The sequence below is a fragment of the Mauremys mutica genome, chromosome 6 (genome assembly GCF_020497125.1).
Source record: "Mauremys mutica isolate MM-2020 ecotype Southern chromosome 6, ASM2049712v1, whole genome shotgun sequence".
In the NCBI taxonomy this organism is placed as follows: domain Eukaryota; kingdom Metazoa; phylum Chordata; order Testudines; family Geoemydidae; genus Mauremys; species Mauremys mutica.
The window spans coordinates 24,975,901-24,997,834 of NC_059077.1; the positions used below are offsets into that span (position 1 = coordinate 24,975,901).

General features: G+C 43.2%; 1 protein-coding gene and 1 long non-coding RNA gene across 3 annotated transcripts in view; one reads left to right on the plus strand and one right to left on the minus strand.

The window, feature by feature from the left end:
- Positions 1-21,934, minus strand: part of CPLANE1 (ciliogenesis and planar polarity effector 1) — a 181,270-nt gene that overhangs the window by 68,438 nt on the left and 90,898 nt on the right. Inside the window, exons 26-29 of the mRNA XM_045020840.1 lie at positions 12,859-13,795; positions 4,591-4,754; positions 3,156-3,304; positions 2,942-3,024 (exon numbers count right to left, since the gene is read on the minus strand). Of these exons, the coding sequence (XP_044876775.1) occupies positions 2,942-3,024; positions 3,156-3,304; positions 4,591-4,754; positions 12,859-13,795 (1,333 nt within the window). The remainder of the gene's footprint in view (positions 1-2,941; positions 3,025-3,155; positions 3,305-4,590; positions 4,755-12,858; positions 13,796-21,934) is intronic.
- Positions 7,257-21,934, plus strand: part of LOC123372618 — a 48,751-nt gene continuing 34,073 nt past the window's right edge. The window contains exons 1-3 of one of the 2 annotated variants that reach the window (XR_006580370.1): positions 7,257-7,348; positions 7,858-7,909; positions 13,291-13,423. This is a non-coding gene — a long non-coding RNA (uncharacterized LOC123372618). Of the gene's footprint in view, positions 7,349-7,857; positions 7,910-13,290; positions 13,424-21,934 lie in introns of those variants that run through there. The other variant, XR_006580371.1, reaches the window with a different exon arrangement.

Below are 21,934 nucleotides of genomic sequence, written 5' to 3' on the forward strand. Positions count from 1 at the left end.
TTTAACAATATCTATAATGAGTTTTCAACCATTTCCAAAATTCAGTTCACTAGATTGCCACAGAATCAGGCCTGTGCAGCAGTATCACCTTGCTAATCAGGCATCCACCTATTACTACTCCAGTTGGTAGCATGGAAACAGAATGACTACAAACGAGCAAAAAAACAAACAAAATGATTACAACTTAAAAGGACTGACCCTATGAATAATTATTTCCAGGAGTAGCAAAGGCCAGGATTTTACACCAGGCACAAGAGTCCAACACTAGTAAGCCACATTGCAGAATTGAGGGCAATAGTACATTTTTAGTACTTTTTAATCCTGTTCCTTACATTAGTTCTTCAGTGCTACATGAAAGTAAACCAGATTCTCTCCTGATTCATACATCATCAAAAGAATTCTTGACCAATTTCCTAGTACTGAATCTTTGATACTGGTGGTGATCAGTGTTCCCTCTAATTTTTCTCACCCATGCGTGGAATGAATTTTGTTATGAGCACCAATATGGAGGTGATATGTGACACATCACCTTCATATTGGTGCACATAACAAAATTCATGTGGTGGGGGTGGGGCCAAGGGGTTCGGAGTGTGGGAGGGGGCTCAGGGCTGGGGCAGAGACTTGGGGTGCAGAGGTGCGAGGGCTCCAGCTGGGGGTGCAGGCTTTGGGGTGGAGCTGGGGATGAAGTGTTTGGGGTGCAGGAGGGTGCTCTGGGTCTATGGTGGGAAAAGAGAGGACTTCCCCCCCAGTTCTCCCCCCCCATGGCAGCTCTGGGGCTGGGGCTGCAGGATAGGTGCCCCCTCCCCAGCCCCAGCAGGGAAGGGGGAGAGGCAAGTTCCCTAAACATCTGTGTGGCGTGAAATAGGCTGCTGTGTGGCCGCGCAGCTTACAGTGAACTTAGATGGTGATACATGAGCCAGAAAAAATAGAGCTTATTTGCAGATCAAGTTAAGTTTTCAAAGTGGAAGTAAGAGACATACCTGTGTACTTGTAAACTAAATAAAACTGATTTGGAGTCATTATATAATCACTTTGGCTATATAAAAGACAGCACCATGTATTAAGAATGGTCATTGTAACGGGGTGGTCACCTGCTCCTGGCCTGAAAGGGTTAAAAGCCAGCCCTTTGAGAGGGCTGGAGCTGGGAGCCTTAGGCTGGGTTGACTAGGGAGGCAGCCTCACCTGTGGCCACTCCTGAAACGGACCCAGCTGGCCCTATGGAAGCCAGGAGCAGAAGCAGTCTCTTTTAGGTGTGAAGGGAGACAGGCCTGGCTGCTGGGAAGCTAGATAAGGTACCTGAGCTGGAGCAGGGCTGAGGGAAGGCCCAGGGAGCTGGGGAGCTCCGGCCTGGAAACCCCCACGCTGCAGCCTCGTATGAGGCCAAATAGGTACTGGGGTTGTATGGGACAGCCCAAGGCTAGGCTGAGGCAGCAGATCCAAACTCCTCCTTGCCTGTGATGAGTGGCTTATACTGCAGTCTGCCCCGGGAAGCGGGGGCTAGGTGGTGACTGGCAGTAGCCTACGACTGAGGCGAGATGGGGATAGAGGGTTGGGGGTTCCCCAGGGAGGGGAGACCCAGTGAGACTGCGGGGGGCAGCACCCTGGTCTGGAAGGGGCACCAGGGTCCAAGAGGGACTCGGGACCCAGCAGGAAGTGGGATACCAGCCTGCAGAGGGCACTCCTGGGTCGAAGAGCTAATTCCCAGGACGACCGACAGGAGGTGCCGCAGGGGTGAGTCACTGCCCCGCTATGGTCATACTGAATCAGACCAATGGTCCGTCTAACCCAGTAATCTGTCTTCCAACAGTGACTAGTGCCAGATGCTTCAGAGGAAATGAAAAGAACAGGGCAATTATTGAGTAATCCATCCTCTGTTGTCCAGTCCCAGTTTCTGGCAGTCAGAGGCTTAGGGACACTCAGAGCATGGGATTATATACCTAGCCATCCTGACTAATAGCCACTGATGGACCTATCCTCCATGAAATTTATCCAATTCTTTTTTGAAACTACTTACACCTTTGGCTTTCACAACATCTCCTGGAAACAAGTTTGAGGTGATTGTGCATTGAGAGAAGTAGTTGTTCTTTGTTTTAAACCTGCTGCCTATTGATTTCATTGGGTGACGCCTGGTTCTCCTGTTATATGGAGGAGTAAATAACACTTCCTTATTCACTCTCCACACCAGTCATGATTTTATAGGCCTCTACCATAGTCCCCTTTAGTCGTCTCTCTTCTAAAATGAATAGTCCCCATTTTTTAAATCTCTTCTCATAAGGAAGCTATTCCACACCCCTAATAATTTTTGTTTGCTTTCTCTATCCTTTTTTCCAATTCATCGTTTTTGAGATGGGGCCATCAGAACTGCACGCAGTATTTAAAGTATGGGCATACCATGGATTTCCATAGTGGCATGATGATATTTTCTGTTTTATTATTTATCCCTTTCTTAATGGTTCCTAACATTGTCAGCTTTTTCGACTGTCACTGCACTTGAGCAGATGTTTTCAGAGAACTATCCATGGTGACTCTAGGATCTCTTTCTTGAGTGGTAACAGCTACTTTAGACCCCATAATTTTGTATGTGTAGTTGGGATTATGTTTTCCAATGTGCATTACTTTGCATTATAAATGAAGAGAAATAAAAGATTACTGTTGGTCACAAAGAGCTAAATGTAAAAATAGACAATATTCAGTACAAGCAGCATGTTAAACTAGAATCCCCCCACCCCCTGTAGTTCTTTCTATAAACATTGGGTAAGATTTTCAAAAGTGCACAGTGTTGGCCTAACTTTACTATTGTTAAAATCAATGGGCATTGTGCCATTGACTTGGTGAACACTGAGTGCTTTAAGCCCACTCCCATTATATATAACAAGGAACTATGCATTTTGAATATAATATTTTAAAGTAGTTGTTTCATTCATCTGAGAGAGTAACTTGCCTCCTCTTTTTGTTGTTGTAAAGGTTTAATGCTGACAGAAATACTGGGACTTTTTGGAACTCCAAATGGTTCTTCGAAGAGCTCTATGAAATAAAGAGATGTAATTCATAAAGAAAATAAAGTGCATGCCATCAGTAAACTACTTGGTTGACAACTTTATGAAGATAAAGGGATATGGTATAAAAAACAGAAGATTTTTGCTAAAGGAGCAAACCTTCATTTTCTGAAGTTGCATCTACTTCCTCCTGCAGGAATGCTCCCACTTCTTCATCAAAACCTATTACTCCTTCTTCTGTACTGTGAGTTACAGAATGACTCTCATTCATTTCATTCTTTTCAGAATGTTTTGTTTTTGTAGATATTCTGTAAATTAGTACAACGGATCAAATTACAAAAAATATGACATAAGTATATAGGGAGGCTATATGCTTATGCATTCATCATTTAATAAGTTGTGCTTATTTTACCTATAACTATTGGGTTTTTTTGTTAGTTTGACCAGTATCATCCATTTTTTTCTATCTTTGAATTTCTATATTGAAGTGCACACAAATGATTAAAAATATCTCACATTTCCTATACATTGGTACGATTTTTACATAAACTAATCTTTTTATAATTTAGTAAAAGTATGCAGTTTTGCTGTGATCATAAATGCCAAATTCCAGATTGGTGTATATTTACACAGTCAAGTTCTAAAGCTCTGAAAATCAAGGTTTATATCAAAAGTACGAGACAACCTTGGCTACAGTCATGCAAACCAAGGGTGTGCACGGGGGGGGAACCAGGGGCATGGGCCCACCCAACAATCAGCAGGGTCACAGAGCTCCTCCGGGCCGAGAGCCACGGCGAAAGCTAACATCTCTTTCAGCCTCGGGTGCAGAACTCCTCTAGTTCCAGAGGAGCTGTGTGCCCCTGCCACAGCCCTGGGCCTGGAGAAGCTGTGGCCCCCTCTCTTTTGTTATAACAAACCCTTGGCTATAATGGCCAAATGGCTTGGATCTGCAAGGGTTTATTATAGCGAGGGTTTCCTGTATTTCCTCATACCATGTTTTTAACATGCCCATCAAAAGTGGTCAAGTTTAAATTCCTGCCCATTCCCCTGATACGAACAATGTTCAAGTCTAATTTTTTTGTTTGTATTTTTTTTATAAACAAAAAATTAGGAATATTAATTGTTCTGTATATTTTTGATGTAGTTTTGAACTTACTCAAAATTAATTATATGGTACAGCCTGTCATATGGAATATGTCCAGACAGAAGAAGTACATCAACACAAAGAATAGATAAACAACAAAAACAAATAGGAATGTGTAAACTGCACAACGGATCTGGTTACAAAACTGATACATATTAGCACAATATAGAAAAGAACAAGTTCAGTTATGTTTCAGTGGAATTATTTATTTATATATGCACAGAAATCTTTGCTGAGTAAAGACTATAATTAACAAATAAGGATCAAATTCTGCTCCACTACACTCCCTTGCAACCTGCCTACAACTCCAATTGCCTTAAACAACTATGAATATATATGAAAGCAGAATTTGGCCGTAAATCAAGAAGATACGATTTATATGTAGTATGCCAATGTTTCCTGCTTAGCTGAGCAATTACATCAACTTGAGTGTTGTAGTTAAAATATTACCCTAAAACATTTTCACAAAGTTCATCGTAAGCATTTACATCCTGGACAGCATGTGGCGTTTCTGTTGCTGGAGAACAGCCTGTATCCATACTGCTTTCTTTCTGTATCTTGGGTCTAGTTTCTGGTAGGGATGCAGAGTTCATTAGGTACTGATAATCTGGACTCTAATAAAAGAAAACCCAAAACACACATTCAAAAGTCTTTCTAGTTAAAAACACCTGAATTGTAAGAATCTCTCTCTTACTTCGTATGTTGCATTTCTGCTTAACTACACATCCTTTTCTCCAGATGTAATTTTACAGGCTGAAGATATTACAGATTTCACTCAGTTAGAAAATAACAGATTTATGGTTGCCTCTGCAATCTGAGTTTTGCCTCCTTTCCCATCCAACCTGTGCACTGAATGAGGCAAAGACTCCTGTGCAAAACAGTATGTGACCAGTAAATAGGCAGTATATGGTCACTATAGTTATTATATAGTCACTATCATTAATAGTATGTAATAATTAAAAATTGTTTCATACTACATACACCTGAGTGGGCAGGAAATAAAAACACACATTTGGTTTTGTGCATCAGCAAATAAAATCTTGTGCTAAATTCAAACTGTTAGTTATTACTGGAAACAATGTCAGAGGTAGAAAAAATTGCTCCAACATTGTGTATAACCAGAAGCATTCAGAAACATCTCTCGTGTCAGGAATATTTTGGTGATACTTTAGTCATCTATGCATTATACACCATTTGTGTTAGAGGAGAAGAGACGATGCAAACAAAACAATCTATTTTATCTAGAAGGAGAAAGAATGCTAAACAAAGAAAAATACTCCTCATAAATCCAAAATGTGATTCAGTTACTCTTAACTTCAAAAATGACTCATACTCCCTTCATCTAGTTATTTGTTAAATTCCACAGACATTCAACTTTTGATTAAAAACGTTCACACTTGACTCAAACTATGAAAGAGTTTGGGAACAAGAATTCACTATACCTATTTACCATTTACAATTACAGTAACTCCTCACTTAAGGTTGTCCTGGTTAACGTTGTTACATTGCTGATCAATTAGAGAACATGCTTGTTTAAAGTTGTGCAATGCTCCCTTATAACGTTGTTTGGCAGCCGTCTGCTTTGTCCACTGCTTGTGGGGGCTTGGAACCAGGGTGGGCCCTATCAGCTCCCCGTTCCCTGTGTGGCAGCTGCCCAGCAAGCTATCAATTGCCAGCAGTTCAGCTGCCCTCCCCCCACTGCCATGTGCCGCTCTTGCTCTCTGCCTTGGAGCTGCTCCCCGGAGCCTCCTGCTTGCTGTCTGGAGAGTGGGGGAGAGAAGAGGGGGGTTAATGTCAAGGTGTCCCCCCCACACACACACTTACCCCACCTCCATAGGGCTGTGTGTGTGGGGGAGACACGACAGGGCTCAGGACAGAGGGAGCTTGCTGGCAGCAGCTGCTGTCTCAACTTGCTGATCTACTTAAAAAGGACAAAGTGGGTATTCACCCACAAAAGCTTATGCTCCAATACATCTGTTAGTCTTTAAGGTGCCACAGGACTCTTCTTTGCTGCTTTAAAAAGGCAGTGTACTTAGAGTGGGGTCAGCGTACTTAAAGGGGCAATGCACATCTCTCTCTCTCTCACACATGGTGTGTGTGTCTCTGTGTCTGTCTTCCATGCTGTATCCCCTCCCGTCATTTGTGCTGCCTTGTAGAATGTGAGGCTACATTAACAACAATGGGTTAACTCTTGAGAGCTCAGCCGATTGCTAGTTCACCATTTAGCAGTAAGGCATTCCCTGGGAAATGCCCCACCCTCTGACTTCACCACCTCAACCAAGTTTCACAATCATCATCGCTGTGTATTAGTATTAAATTGTTTGTTTAAAACAGAGAGAGAGAGAAAGAGAGCGAGAGAGAGAACGTGTGTGTGTGTAATATAATCTTTTGTCTGGTGAAAAAAAATTCCCTGGAAACTAACCACCCCATTTAAATTCATTCTTACGGGGAAACTGGATTTGCTTAACATCGTTTCGCTTAAAGTCGCATTTTTCAGGAACATAACTACAATGTTAAGCGAGGCATTACCGTATATCAAATTATTCTTTTATATTTTTCCTTTTATTTTAAACCTAGAATGTCTGGTTCTGACCTATCCAGTAACATACTGCAGAAATTCAAAATTAACTTCATAATAGTACTTCGCTAGTTTAAATATGTCAAATCTTAATAATCTCTTTCAAACCTAAATACGCCTAATTTCAAGTCTCTCCTCATATGAGCCTTTTCCCTTGATTATCCATCTAGTTGATCTCTGCTGTACTCTTTTCAACCTTATCATAATAGAATCATAGAATATCAGGGTTGGAAGGGACCTCAGGAGGTCATCTAGTCCGTCCTCAAAGCAGGATCAATCCCCAGCTAGTGCTTTGTCAAGCCTGACCTTAAAAACCTCTAAGGAAGGAAACATTATACATTTCTTCAAACAGCATAACCAAAACTGGACACTAAAGCCAAAATGTTCAAGTGTCCACTCAAATACAATAGTATCTAGATACATTACATAGAACTCACAACAGACGATAGAGCTGTATCTACAACACAAGTCTTCTCACCCATAAAAATGCCTCACAGAAGGAACTCCAGCACTCTTGGAATGTTTATCTCTTCCTAGCAACTCCTTATAGAGAGGTTGATACTCAGTATTCTAATCTTTACCTGGAATGCAGCTAGAAGATAAACGTCTCAAGCATTCACGTTGCGTTCAGTAAGTCTGTTGCATTAAAGACTATGTGATTGTCATAAACAGTTAGTTAAGGGTTAAGGTCTCTTTTACCTGTAAAGGGTTAACAAGCAGTACCTGATGAACACCTGACCAGAGAACCAATCAGGGACAAGATAATTTCAAATCTCTGTGGAGGGAAGCTTTTTTTTTCTGTGTTCTTTGTTTGAGGAGAGTCTCTCTTGGGAGCTAAGGGAGTCCAGACATCTTAATCAAGTCCTCCCAGGTTTCTGCAGTATTTTTCATCTATTCAGTCTAGTGAGTATTAGAAAGGCGTACTAGTATTATAAGTTTATTTCTACATTTGCAATTGTGTGTTTTGCTGAAGGAATCTCTTTATTTCTATTGCTGTTACTTTGCTTTTACTGAGAAAGAAAGGGGGAGGGGGAATTCTCTCCAGGTTTATAGGTTAGACTCTGTGTATTGTTCCATCCTGGTATTACAGAGATAGTGTACTTTCTTTTTGTTCTTTTAATAAATTCTTTTCTTTTTAGGACTTGATTGATTCTTCTCTTGGTTGCATTTTCAAGGGAAGGGGAGGAGCAGGTGAGTCCCTCTTTGTGTTGAGTCAAGGATTTGACTCGGTGTGTATCTCTCCGGAGCAGGCTGGAGAGAGGGAAAGGGGGGAGGGGAACTGGCTGTTTCTCTCTCTCTGGTAAGATTCAAGGGGTTTGAATCTGGGTTCCCCAGGGGAAGTTTGGGGAACAGGCAGTGTGTTACCCACTTTAAACTTAACTGGTGGCAGCAGAACCGGATCTAGACTAGGATTAGTTTAGAGGAGCCCATGCAGGTCCCCATCTTGGAACCCAAAAGCTCCAAGTGGGGGAGAAGACCTATGACATGGTGAGCAGTGGTGACGGATTTTTAAGAACCAGGAATGCAGGCTAGAAGGGAGGGATACCCTGAAGGCAAACAGACAAGGTTTTTCTAACAAGGGATTATTAGAAGGAATTTTCAGCTAGGCTGGCTGGAGGGAATGAGGTTTTTCTAACAAGGCTTTTGTTAGAAGAGACCCCTACTGAGAGGTACTTAGAATGTGCAAGAGGCACTTGCTAGACTGGTTTGTCTAGTTCTTGTGAGCCAGGAGGGGGAAAAAATTTTTTTTCTCTCGGTCAAAAGCACAGTGAGTAACCGTGAACAAGCAACATAAGCATCACACAATTGCAAATCAAAAGCTTTTGTTTCTTTCTATTCAGTCGCGAGTAGACAGGGTAGGAATTGGGAAGCAAGCAACCCAATTCCCTGACTGCAGAGGGGTGTGGCCAGCACCATAAGGCACAAACATGAGTGGCAGTGACACAGTTGACAAACTGTAACTTGCTAGGTTGCAAATAGACCTAGTTAGAGCAGAATTGGCCAAGGAAGAAGCTGCCCACAAGAGGGAGATGGAGAAACAACTAGCCAAAGAGGCTAACCACAAGAGAGAGATGGAAGCCAAAGAGGCTGACCACAGGAGACAAATAAAATTAAAAGAGAAAAAACTGAAATTGGCAAGGGTTAACCCAACTGTTCCAGCCCAACCCAACAACCCTTCTCCAGGCACTGTTCTCCACCCCAAGATATTTCCCACCTACAGGGCAGGTGATGACACTGAGGCCTTCTTGAAAAATTTTGTACGGACCTGCTGTGGGTACAACATCCCTGAAGACCAGTACATGATAGAGCTGAGGCCACGGCTCAGTGGACCCTTAGCAGAAGTGGCAGCTGAAATGCCTATGGAAGACATGAACAATTATCAACTGTTTCAAACAAAGGCCAGATTTAGGATGGGGCTCACACCAGAACATGCCCGTCGGCAGTTCAGAGCCCAAAAATGGAAACCAGATGGGTCATTCCCCAACCACGCCTACTGCATTAACAAACATTGGAATACATGGCTATCGGGAACAAAAACTCACAATTTTAAACAGCTGTCACTCCTGATAAGACTGGAACAGTTCTTAGATGGTGTTCCTGAGAAAACAGAACGGTACATCCTAGATAGAGACCCCAAAACTATTGTCCAGGCAGGAGAGATTGGAGCCAAATGGGCGAAAATAGCAGAAAAGAAAAAAGCTACCACCCAGGGGAGCGAATCTAACAAGGGACAAACTGACAATAAATCCTACCACCGGGGGCCAATCAAGACCCCAGCTACAACCCAAGGAAAACCTCAAACCACCTACAGTCCCACCTCACCAGTCTCCAGCAACCCACCTCGGCCCAGTGACCCGTCAGCTGGGCGATGTTTTAAATGTAATGAACTGGGACATATAAAGGCCAAATGCTCCAAGAACACCAATAGAGTACAGTCCATTACACCATCGTCACACCAAGGATCCCCAGGCCCAGATATCTCTCAAATACCCCCGAAGCGCAGGTAAACCTTGAGAGTGGGCAGGAGAAAGGTTACCGCATGGAAAGACACCGCGGCAAACGTGTCAGTTATCCACCAGTCTTTAGTGGACCCAAAATTCATCAACCCAGAGGTCAAAATCACAATTTCTCCATTCATGTCAAAATCGGTAAGCTTACCCACAGCTGAATTGCCTGTCCAGTACAAGGGCTGGTCAGGAACGTGGACTTTTGCTGTCTATGACAATTATTCCATCCCCATGCTACTGGGGGAAGACTTGGCCAACCATGTGCAGCTGGCCAAGAGGGGGGGAGTGGTCACCCGCAGCCAGGCCAAACAAGCAGGCACTCCCATCCCTGTTCCTGAGCCGTCCACCAGGACCCCGTCTGTATTACCCAAGACCCAGACAAAGGTGGTGGAACCGAATCCCATGCCAACAACTACAGCAGCTATAGTACATCCAGTCCCAGAACTGGAACTGAAAGAGCAACCAGCGAAAAAACCATTACCAACACTGACCCCAGCGCTTGCAACTCCACCGCCAGAGGGCGCCAACGGGCCTAAACTGGCAGAAGCAGCAAACAACCCTACCCAAGAGGCTCGGCCAGAGCCTAAAATATCACCTAGTGCACCAGCGGAGAGCGGTCCACAGTCAACGGAAACAACCTCATCACTTACATCGCTTCCAGGGGGATCAAGCCCAAGTCCACAGTCTACGGAGGAACTGGGGTCTCCAGCCTCAAGGGAACAGTTCCAGACTGAGCAGGAAGCCGATGACAGCCTTAAAAAAGCATGGGCGGCGGCACGGAGCGACCCACCGCCTCTCAGTTCTGCTAAGGCGACACTCATGTCTGACCCTGTGTTAAGGGCCCCGGACTTTGACAAATCCTTCCTAGTGACCACACATGCATCTAAATGTGGGGTAGGAGCAGTTCTAATGCAAAAAGGACCGTATAACAACTTCCATCCTGTCGTGTTTCTCAGCAAAAAGCTGTCTGAGAGGGAAAGCCACTGGTCCATCAGTGAAAAGGAATGTTACGCCATTGTATATGCCCTGGAAAAGCTACGCCCATACATTTGGGGACGGCGGTTCCAGCTACAAACCGACCATGCTGCGCTAAAGTGGCTTCATACTGCCAAGGGAAACAACAAAAAACTTCTCCGATGGAGTTTAGCTCTCCAAAATTTTGATTTTGAAATTCACCACATTACAGGAGCTTCCAACAAAGTCGCTGATGCACTCTCTCGTGAAAGTTTCCCAGAATCAAATGGTTAACAACTGTTCTTGAAATGTGAAAAATCTCGTTGGTTACATACTTAGTAGTATCTGTAATAGTGCATGTGTTTTTTTAATCTGTTTATTTTACAGTTCTAGGAGGAAATCACCGCCAGTGTGGGTCTCCCACTGTCTGCGATTTGGGGGGCGTGTCATAAACAGTTAATTAAGGGTTAAGGTCTCTTTTACCTGTAAAGGGTTAACAAGCAGTACCTGATGAACACCTGACCAGAGAACCAATCAGGGACAAGATAATTTCAAATCTCTGTGGAGGGAAGCTTTTTTTTTCTGTGTTCTTTGTTTGAGGAGAGTCTCTCTTGGGAGCTAAGGGAGTCCAGACATCTTAATCAAGTCCTCCCAGGTTTCTGCAGTATTTTTCATCTATTCAGTCTAGTGAGTATTAGAAAGGCGTACTAGTATTATAAGTTTATTTCTACATTTGCAATTGTGTGTTTTGCTGAAGGAATCTCTTTATTTCTATTGCCGTTACTTTGCTTTTACTGAGAAAGAAAGGGGGAGGGGGAATTCTCTCCAGGTTTATAGGTTAGACTCTGTGTATTGTTCCATCCTGGTATTACAGAGATAGTGTACTTTCTTTTTGTTCTTTTAATAAATTCTTTTCTTTTTAGGACTTGATTGATTCTTCTCTTGGTTGCATTTTCAAGGGAAGGGGAGGGGGAGGTGAGTCCCTCTTTGTGTTGAGTCAAGGATTTGACTCGGTGTGTATCTCTCCGGACCAGGCTGGAGAGAGGGAAGGGGGGGAGGGGAACTGGCTGTTTCTCTCTCTCTGGTAAGATTCAAGGGGTTTGAATCTGGGTTCCCCAGGGGAAGTTTGGGGGACAGGCAGTGTGTTACCCACTTTAAACTTAACTGGTGGCAGCAGAACCGGATCTAGACTAGAATTAGTTTAGAGGAGCCCATGCAGGTCCCCATCTTGGAACCCAAAAGCTCCAAGTGGGGGAGAAGACCTATGACAGTGATGCTGTTTTTTGCTATTACTAGTCACTTTGACATGGCAAATCTTTTCACTGCGATAAAATACATTGTCAACATTTATCTTAAATTTGTTCCTCAACAAGGTCAAAAATATGGTATTTAATGCTTTCCTATGAGTCAATTCGCTATCCCCTAGGATTCTGGTCCCCTCAGTCTTGTTATGATTTTAGCAGGTAATATGTGCAAGTTACAGGCATTCCTGTTGTAATATAGGAAATTACAGAAACATACATATGAAACCTTTTACATGGATTTCAGTTATCTAAAATTGCTATCCATCTTCCCAAGTAATGGAAATTACTCACCCTTCTTTCCAATTTGTTTTACTATATTCATAGCTCTGCTCATTGTGCACCCATTTTTGCTGACTACTTAAGTGAAACTGAACATTAATTAATATCCTTAATATTTTGAGCATATTTAAAATACTTGAGCAAAAAAACCAAACCAAAACAAAAATACCAAAAGCCTGTGTTTAGGTGACTGAATGGGGTGCAATATTTGAATATTTTTAATGTTCTTTTTTCCTATGTCAATAGATAATTATTTTCAACAGCCAAAAATATAAACAAATACCCAATCAAAATTAAGCCCATGATCCTGAATACCACTGCTGCAACTCAGAGCTCCTCTAATTTAAATAGGGTTCTGCACGGATGCATGGGATCCAGGTGCATGGAACAACATGCAGGATTAGTGTCTAAATTAGATAAATATTTTTTTAAAAAGGCATGGGAAAAAGTAAAATTATATACTGCATTTTTTAAATCTCTATTTTTAAATTCATGCATATAAAATAGAATTAAAAATACACAAATGCATAATATTTTAAGTTTAATTAATGACAATCCTAGCGCTCTCTGCTAAATACTTATTCAATCCTCTTACCTTAAAACTAGTGATCCTAACTTGCGATTCATCACAAAAGTGTCGTCCTAAAAGCCATAATGATGTAAGTATAGCAGCTGCTGATGTTTTCACACGCATCATTGGGCAGCTCTCTTGAAATGACTCTATTTTGTTGGTATCACATAGCAATCTCCTATCAGACCATCTGATCATCCATTCAAGCAGTCTTGCAATATTGCTAAATTTATTCTTCAGTTCTAGACCAAGTTCCTCTCTTGGTATACCATCATTCATATGAATTGTTTTGTACATATATTTACAAGTCACTGAAGGTTGTATATTAGAGCAAGCATTGTCAGACAAGGTCTGGGTTATGGGTGTAATAGTTATTTCTTGCTTTTTATCTTGTGCTCTGTAAACTGACAGGTGGTTTAGACCAAATAAACCTTTCTTTCCCATGTATTTCTTTAGTCCATTCACTGAGTCACACACCGAGGAGTCTGCTGGTTGTAGAACTGAAACAGACATTTGGTTTTCCAAATGTTTTTGCTTTTCATTACACAAGGAAGCTGGTTTGGAATCACAAGATGCAAGAGTAACAGCATAGCAGCAACCAGCTCTAAACACATTCTGGCTACTAGTTTTGCCCTGTCGACGTTTCAGGGTTGTATGAACATCAAAAAGGAGAGAGTGTAGTTCATGTTCTCTAAGGAGTTCAGAAAAGCTGGTCAGAAAAGGAATCCCAGGATCACTGCAATTAAAGTCTCTTTCAAGCATGTAACTCAAAAAGAGATCTAAGAACTTAACATATTCATCATCATCACGTTCAAATTCCCATGCACCTACCACAGGCAAAGTATGTTGATTAGGCAAAACTTTACTGTGTTCTTTATGTTTTGCTTTCCAATTAAGATATTTTATCTTATATGCAGTTTTCTTACTACCAGTTTGTTCTTCTGTGTGAGGCCGTATTTCCCTACAATACAGAAAAACGTGAAAATAGAAAAAATCAGAAGGCTAACTCTAATCCTTTTTTAAAAAAAATATTAAATTCAATAAAGTATGTTAATGCAACAGTTCTCTTAATTTCTTCTTCTCTGTTATTAAATAAAAATAGGAAATTAATTGCAAAAACTTACATTAATGCAGTGTTAAGGTGGCAAAATAGACATAAAATGTAGTAGTCATAATTCACAAACCAATATTAACTTAGAAGTATCACACAGTAACTTTTATTGCTAATAATAATTTACAATCTAATAACAGAAAAAATGAAAAAAATAAATGGTAGGGTAGGAGTGTCGGAGTAATTAAGATTGTATGGTTACTTTGGTAAATTATACAGGATAATGATTACATTTTTGGGGTGGGAGAATGGAAGTATAAGGGGAAAGAAGAAACTGTGCAGAGGGGCTAAGGTCACAGGAACAACAAAGGACATAATGGAGGATTAAAGAATTTATGGAGGGAGGATGAGGGACTGATGAATGATGAACAGTTAGGTGGTGGGGATCATGAATGGTGACAGAAACTGATGTGGGAGTCCAAAAAGCAGAGTTTACATACCTGTACTGTAACTTGAGTTCTTCGAGATATTTTGTCACTATGGGTACTCCACTGTAGGACATGCCTGTGCCCGTGAACTCTTGATCAGAGACTGAAAAACTGTGTTTGCAGGCCCATGACTGCGCAAATTAGCTCCTTATGCTCCTCTATGAGGGCATGCAGGGAGACATGAAACCACTGCCACATAGAGGGGAAGGAGGACGGCAGATGTAGAACCCAGTGGCGATGATCCCTTGGGGTCAAAGATGATCTCTTCCACAGGTTTTTATTTTTGTATGGGTCCTTTGATAACTGGGGAGTCCAATCCTTGAGCCGCAAACATTGGAAGTAGGTAAGATGGTGTAATGCTTGACAAACATGTGAACAGAGGACCTAGCTGCAGTCCTGCAGATTTCTGCAATGGGCACATTTTTCAGTAAAGTGTCATGGCCTGGTTGTGGACAGTCTGACATAGTGGTTGGAGTGGGGGTCGGGAATCAGGAGGCAGGCCGGATGTGGATATCAGGAGACTGGAATCTGAGAGCCCAAAGGGCAAACCAAGAGTCAGAAGTCAGGCAGAGTAAGGTTACCAGGAGATCAGGGGGCAGAGACTGGGAGTCAGGGTCAAGAAGCAGGCCAGGTCAGGATACCAGTAGGCAGGTCAGAGTCAGGTAGAAGGTAGCGCAGAGGCAGAAAACCCCAGTTACACAGATAACTTCCTGTTTCTTTGCTTGGTTTAAACAGAAACAGGGAACCAATTAGAACCCTTCGAGTTTTGCCAATCAGATCCCAGGACTGAAGTCCGCCACTGAAGTTAAGCTTCAAGTTCTAGTGACTTAACAGGTGGGTTGGAAAATACTGGCTCCTAAAAGCCCAGTGGACTGGGGTTTGAAACCCATGGCCCTTGATATAGGGCTATCGATGTAGACTGAGCCCTAGTGGAGTTTGCTGACACTCTTTGAGGTGGTTATATTTCCTCAGTCTCATAGCACGTTAAGATACAACCCGAAACCCAGTTGGACAGTCTGCGTGGAAATACAGTGACCCATCATCCTGTCAGTAAAGGATACAATCTGGGGAAGGTCCTAAAGGTTTTAGTTCTGTCTAGGAAGACGACAAGAGCTCTTCTGACATCTAGTGAGTGTAGACTAGCCTCCTCTCTAGAAGTATGAAGCTTTCAGTAGAACAATGGTAGATGGATTTCCTGATTAATATGGTATTCCGAAGACACCCTTAAGGAGGAAGCGAGGATGGGGACGTAGTGTGACCTTGTCTCTACCGAAGGTCACGAATGATGGGTCTGCCGTGAGTGCACTTAGTTCTCTCATTTGCCTAGCCAAAGTGATAGCTATAATGAATGATGTCTTGAGGGAAAGGTGGAGAAGAGAACAGGTAGCTGTTGGTTCAAAGGATGTTTCTTTAAGGCACTGAGCTCCAAATTAAAGTTCTATAGCAGAGCAGGATTCCACAGTGGGGGAAACAAATTGTGTAAACCCCTTAAGGAATCTGACCACAGTAGAACGGGCAAAAAAATGGAGAAGGTTTCAAAAAGTGAGTGGACAGCTGTGATAGCAGACAACCGAACTCTGACTTAGCTTATTGGCAGATCTTGTGTCTTTAAGTCTAACAGGTAATCTAGGATTTTGGTAAACAGAACTTCTGAGCATTGAGGGAGCGAAGAGAACAGTAGGAATTCAAACGCTTCCACTTCTGAAGATAAGTTTTGCAAGTAATAGCTTTTCTGCTAAATAAGAGGGCTGACTGGACCCTATCTGAACAGGTCATCTCTATGCCCGAGAGCCACCTGGAAGCTATGCCCTGAAGTTCAGAGGGGTTGAGATGATTCAGGGTACCTAAGTTCTAAAAAAGGAGATCCTTCTTGAGAGGAAGACAGACAGGTGTCACCACTGAGAGGTGAAGAAGGTTCAAATAACAAACATGTCTCAGCCATGATGGTGCTATGAGAATGACCCTTGTTTTTTCCTGTCCCAATCTAAGTAAGGTCTTGAGAATGAGAGGTAGAGGTGGTTAAGCCTACAGCAGGAGATGGGGTTGTGGTGCTATCAGAGCATCTCCCAAGAAGTTGTGACCACATTGTCCCTTGGAGTAAAAATGGTGACAACTTCACATTTGTTGGGGGATAGAAAATAGGTCCACTGATGGCAGACATAAGCTTTGACAGATGATGTGAAAGAATTGTTTTGCTCCAATTCATGGTCCTGACAGACGTTTCTGCTCATGGAGTCCACAACTGTATTCTGGAGGCCTGGTAGATAAAACACCAAGATTTTTAACTGGTGGGAGATGAATCAGTTCCACAGTTTTGGACTGGGATCTTGCTCCCACTTGACAGTTTATCTAACACTGCTGCCCTGTTACCCAGAATTACCCTGACATAGCATTACCCTGACATGTTATGCAGAAAGTGTTGATAGACTGCGCTCAGCTCCAGGACATTAATGTGGAGCATAATCCCTTGTGGGAACTGCTTGCCCCCCAATCCGAGAGGCATCCATTGTTAGGATATTTGAGAGTGCAGGATGTGAGAATGGGTTTCCCACGCAGACCTTCAATGGAGAGACTGTGTCTGTCTCGGGCACTGAAGTGCAGTCTCGCACATAGTGCAATGCACACAGAGGCTGACTTATGGCTGAGGAGTTACAGACAGGTCCTTTCAGTTGTTTGCAGACTGTGCTGTAGAGTAGATATGAAATTGGACACAGTGGAAAATTTTTAGTTATGGAGTTTGCAATGGCTCCAATGAAGTTGGACAAAGGTTAATGTAGACTTCTTCAGGTTGACGCAAAGAACCAGAGACTGAAATAGGGCTAGCACTTTGGAGGTTGCTGACTGGACCTCTAGAGCCAAGTGACCTCTGAGGAGCCAGTCATCCAGGTATGGAACTACTGTGATGCCCAACTGATACAGGTGGGCCACCACCACTGAAGACCTTTGTAAAGACCCTTGGGGGTATGGAGAGCCCAAAGGATAGGACTTGATATGGTAATGATTTGAGCTTATTACAAAACATAGGAAATGCTTGCAGGAAGGATGGATACCTACATGATAGTAGTAGGCATCCCAGAGGTCAAGGGTGACGAACCACTCCCCCCGATTTAGGGCTGGTATTATGGTAGCTAGTGTAAAAATCCTGAAGTGCGGTGAAAGTACACAGGAGTTCAAGTTTCTGAGGTTGAGGATCGGTCTCCGTCTCCATCCTCTTGGGAACTAGAAAATAGTTGGAATAGAATCCCCTTCCAATTAACTCTTGGGGAACCAGTTCCATCTCTCCCAGGAGCAGGAAAGATTTAAAGCAAGAGGTCCAGAGCTTCTCATAAGAAGGGTCCTTGAAGAGGGATGGGGAAGGGAAGTGGGAATAAAGTTGAAGAGGATGGTGATCACCTCCAAGTTCCATTCATCTGAAGTAATGTGTTCCCAGGAGACAGTAGTCTCCAAAGGGGTGGGGATGGTAGAATCGAGCAGCAAAGGATCTGGAGAAATAGACTGCTTTAGGTCCTTGACCAAGATGTCAAAATTGTTTCTTAGAGGGAGGTGCCAATGGTGAAGTTGTAAAAGGAGGCAATTCCATTTTCTGAAGTCTGCCTCTCCTCCTCACAAGTTCTGAAGGTCTGTTGTGGATGGTACTGGAATGATCTGAGTGCTGTGCCATTTGGGATCTGCTAAACCATCCCTTTGTTGCAGGGACATAAATTCCCAATGACTTTACCATTGTATTACCATTACCGTAGGAGGGGAGACTCCAGTTATTCCGGAATAAGAAGTTCTATGGGGAAAAAATCTGGATAGTGTTGGAAGACTCTAGTAGCCAGAAGTCTTGGTTGGCATCAGGGCCTGGAACCAGGTCAGTCCAATGGAGATGTGCACGGTACCAGAGAAGTCTGATGAAGAACTTCTCTGACCTCAGAGCTCTAGTGCAGGGAAGGCAATGCTATGAATCTGTATGCTGTCTATTGGAGGACTTTTCCACACGCTGCTTTGTGTGTAGTACCAATGACTCAGAACCAGATTCAGTAAGTGGGCATGATCCTGCAGAGGTAGTTTATCTGCAAAATCTGCCATCTGCCCACAGTTCAGAAAATCGTATTTGGCCATCAATGCTAGGTAGTTCACGATAAGGAACTGGGGGCTGGCCGAGGAAAATACCATTCTACCCATAAGATCTAACCTCTTGCCCTCCTTGTCAGAGGGGGTGGAGCGTGGACGCATAGCAGCCAGAATAACCAGGGAATCAGGTGGAAGATGGGAGAACAGAAACTCAGACCCCTTCGGGGGGAGGACGGGACACAGTTCCTCTTTTCTACCCCTTTTAGGATGGCGGTGTAGGTGGCAGGGGTGTGCTACACAGTGCATGCCAGCTGACGAATAGCATTATTGATCAGTAGCAATGCATGCAAGATGTCTAGTAGTTGGTGCTGACTGTCCTGCACCTCCTCTAATGGGATCTGAAGAAACAGGGGATTCGTCCTGAGTTGACTGAGATGGTTCTGAAGAAAGCTATTAGTGCCATGAGCTCCAATACAGGCAACCTGGTTGATCCAGCTGTTGCTGTGGTGGTGTCCGTGGAGCCAGGTAGCGGTGGCTCCTGGGATTAGGCAAAGGAGGTACTGCCACAACCCTCTGGTAGTCATGCATAGTATCCAAATCCTCAGAGGAACTGGAGTCCTATACGAATGGGTGCGTCGACAGAAAGGCGTGTGCTCTAGGAACACAACCAGAGGGTGGTAGATCCGATGTAGAAGGAGCCATCTTAGCAGGTGAATGGACCAGAACATGGGGAGACCTCATCCATTCCAGGGCACACCATTCATAAGGCCTAGGAGCACATCCGATTCTCCTCGGTGTCTATGGCACTGGTCCATGGACTGAACCGGGGCTGGTAAGAAGGCCTGCCTTGGGATCGATTATTCATGCTGCGCCGGCAGAGCTGTTGCAGGAGTGATACGTGGTTCAGGAACAGGGACTGGCAGATCCAGTGAACAATGTGATTTCTTCTTGCTCTTGTGGGCCAGAACTCGTGGATGGTGCAGCATCTTTCTTGGATATGGAGGAAGACTCACAGTCATGCTTATGCGCATGCTTCCGTGGTTCATGGCTAGGTGTGGTGAGGGGTACCAGCCTTGCTACTGGCAGAACCAGACTGGAACTTCACGTAGGAGGCACACTCCTGGACTGCTCAGGCTGATGTACAGGGGGGCTTCCCAGCTAGGATTCAACCGTGGTCCCATGGTGACCTCCAGGAGGTGCTGCTTAAGGCACAGGGCCCAGCCTTCCCAGGTATGGGCAGGGAAGAAGAGGCAGACACTGCACCTGGATGCAATGTGGACTTCCCAAAGCAGTGCAGATAGCGTTGGTGCTCGTTGCTGAGCGAAAATGAGTGAGGGCAGGAAGCACAGACCTTAAATACCGGCGTGGAGCGATAGACACTACTACTTTTAAAAAGACTTCCTTTAAAAAGTGGAAGTCAAATCCTAGTGAGGAAAATAGAAAGGAGCACAAACACTGCCAACTTAAGTGCAAGAGTATAATAAGAAAAGCCAAAGAGGAGTTTGAAGAACGGCTAGCCAAAAACTCCAAAGGTAATAACAAAATGTTTTTTAAGTACATCAGAAGCAGGAAGCCTGCTAAACAACCAGTGGGGCCCCTTGATGATCAAAATACAAAAGGAGCGCTTAAAGACGATAAAGTCATTGCAGAGAAACTAAATGGATTCTTTGCTTCAGTCTTCACGGCTGAGGATGTTAGGGAGATTCCCAAACCTGAGCCGGCTTTTGTAGGTGACAAATCTGAGGAACTGTCACAGCTTGAAGTGTCACTAGAGGAGGTTTTGGAATTAATTGATAAACTCAACATTAACAAGTCACCGGGACCAGATGGCATTCACCCAAGAGTTCTGAAAGAACTCAAATGTGAAGTTGCGGAACTATTAACTAAGGTTTGTAACCTGTCCTTTAAATCGGCTTCGGTACCCAATGACTGGAAGTTAGCTAATGTAACGCCAATATTTAAAAAGGGCTCTAGGGGTGATCCTGGCAATTACAGACCAGTAAGTCTAACTTCGGTACCGGGCAAATTAGTTGAAACAATAGTAAAGAATAAAATTGTCAGACACATAGAAAAACATAAACTCTTGAGCAATAGTCAACATGGTTTCTGTAAAGGGAAATCGTGTCTTACTAATCTATTAGAGTTCTTTGAAGGGGTCAACAAACATGTGGACAAGGGGGATCCAGTGGACATAGTGTACTTAGATTTCCAGAAAGCCTTTGACAAGGTCCCTCACCAAAGGCTCTTACGTAAATTAAGCTGTCATGGGATAAAAGGGAAGGTCCTTTCATGGATTGAGAACTGGTTAAAGGACAGGGAACAAAGGGTAGGAATTAATGATAAATTCTCAGAATGGAGAGGGGTAACTAGTGGTGTTCCCCAAGGGTCAGTCCTCGGACCAATCCTATTCAATTTATTCATAAATGATCTGGAGAAAGGGGTAAACAGTGAGGTGGCAAAGTTTGCAGATGATACTAAACTACTCAAGATAGTTAAGACCAAAGCAGATTGTGAAGAACTTCAAAAAGATCTCACAAAACTAAGTGATTGGGCAACAAAATGGCAAATGAAATTTAATGTGGATAAATGTAAAGTAATGCACATTGGAAAAAATAACCCCAACTATACATACAATATTATGGGGGCTAATTTAGCTACAACGAGTCAGGAAACGTCATCGTGGATAGTTCTCTGAAGATGTCCACGCAGTATGCAGAGGCGGTCAAAAAAGCAAACAGGATGTTAGGAATCATTAAAAAGGGGATATAAAACAAGACTGAGAATATATTATTGCCCTTATATAAATCCATGGTACGCCCACATCTCGAATACTGTGTACAGATGTGGTCTCCTCACCTCAAAAAAGATATTCTAGCACTAGAAAAGGTTCAGAAAAGGGCAACTAAAATGATTAGGGGTTTAGAGAGGGTCCCCTACGAGGAAAGTTTAAAGAGGCTAGGACTCTTCAGCTTGGAAAAGAGAAGACTAAGGGGGGACATGATAGAGGTATATAAAATCATAAGTGATGTTGAGAAAGTGGATAAGGAAAAGTTATTTACTTATTCCCATAATACAAGAACTAGGGGTCACCAAATGAAATTAATAGGCAGCAGGTTTAAAACAAATAAAAGGAAGTTCTTCTTCACGCAGCGCACAGTCAACTTGTGGAACTCCTTACCTGAGGAGGTTGTGAAGGCTAGGACTATAACAATGTTTAAAAGGGGACTGGATAAATTCATGGTGGCTAAGTCCATAAATGGCTATTAGCCAGGATGGGTAAGAATGGTGTCCTCAGCCTCTGTTCGTCAGAGGATGGAGATGGATGACAGGAGAGATATCACTTGATCATTGCCTGTTAGGTTCACTCCCTCTAGGGCACCTGGCATTGGCCACTGTCGGTAGACAGATACTGGGCTAGATGGACCTTTGGTCTGACCCGGTACGGCCTTTATGTTCTTATGTTATGTACTTTGAAAAGCTCTGTCTCAGGCAGAATACAATAGGG